The 982-nt window shown below is 41.9% G+C and overlaps 1 protein-coding gene across 1 annotated transcript in view; it reads right to left on the bottom strand.

Annotated features, from left to right (window-relative positions):
* EMH_0052150 (Dynein heavy chain, related) overlaps nucleotides 1-982 on the bottom strand; it is a gene marked incomplete at both ends in the record, with an annotated part of 8,197 nt that overhangs the window by 3,750 nt on the left and 3,465 nt on the right. Inside the window, one exon of the mRNA XM_013496844.1 lies at nucleotides 1-641. Coding sequence (XP_013352298.1) covers nucleotides 1-641 — 641 coding nt within the window. The remainder of the gene's footprint in view (nucleotides 642-982) is intronic.

A 982-nucleotide genomic window follows, 5' to 3' on the forward strand; every position in this document is an offset into this window, starting at 1 on the left:
CTCCATTTCCCCCTCAATTCTGTCTGTCCAGAGCCAATCACTGGGAAAGGTGAATCGCTGCCTCTCCAGTAACCTCTCGCTGGCCCTGAGGGTATCGATGGTAGAGCTCCACTTAGGCTCAAGCTTGCTTGCCTCCTGCAGCTTTAATAGAAACTTAGTGAGATTTGATACAATGTTAGAGATGAGTTCATCACTTATAAGCCCTTGGCTACTGATAAGTGCTGACATCTGGGCCTCAGACATAGAGAGGAATGTTGCAGCATTCATAGTAGTATCTGTTGGATCTGCAGTTTGACCCTGTTCCTCTAAGTCAACTACCATTGCATGCAGAGAGGTAAAGACGGAGCTAGCATTTGCAGAAACTTTCTGAGCAAAGGCATGCAGGATATCCCTATGCCACGCATCGTATCGTGTATTCAACTTCGCCTGTACTTGATGATGATCTATGATCGTGGGGCCAAACATAATACGAGCCTCGCTAGCATCAAAAGGACTTCTTGCTTGTTTAATTTCATTCAATAACTGCTGCCATGTCTCAATGTCATCTCCTAGCTTTCCAAGCACTTCACTGACATCTACATCCCATAACACTTGATAGTGCATCCAATTCGCCACATAATCCTCCACCTTCTCCATCACCCCTGAAACAAAAAAAAAGAAAAAGAAAATTAAATATAATATACACAACAAATGCAGCACAAAGTCAAAAAAAAAGGAAATTAAATATAATATACACAACAAATGCAACACAAAGTCTCATATACGGCATAGAAAAACGCAAGAAGAGGAAGCTCCCGTGTCGCCTTATCAACAATAAAGAACGCAAGCAAACGCATGTTATCTATCGAGTGTATTCTCTATAGAGTCTAAATATGCAAAAACCACTTCTCTTTAGTTATATTGTTTGATGCTGTGGAAACAGAGAAAGCATCTAAACCCACTATCGATGGCTGCATGAGCCCTATTCAACACATCTGCAGGG

Source organism: Eimeria mitis, genomic scaffold (genome assembly GCF_000499745.2).
Source record: "Eimeria mitis Houghton genomic scaffold, Emh_scaff2328, whole genome shotgun sequence".
Taxonomy (NCBI): domain Eukaryota; phylum Apicomplexa; class Conoidasida; order Eucoccidiorida; family Eimeriidae; genus Eimeria; species Eimeria mitis.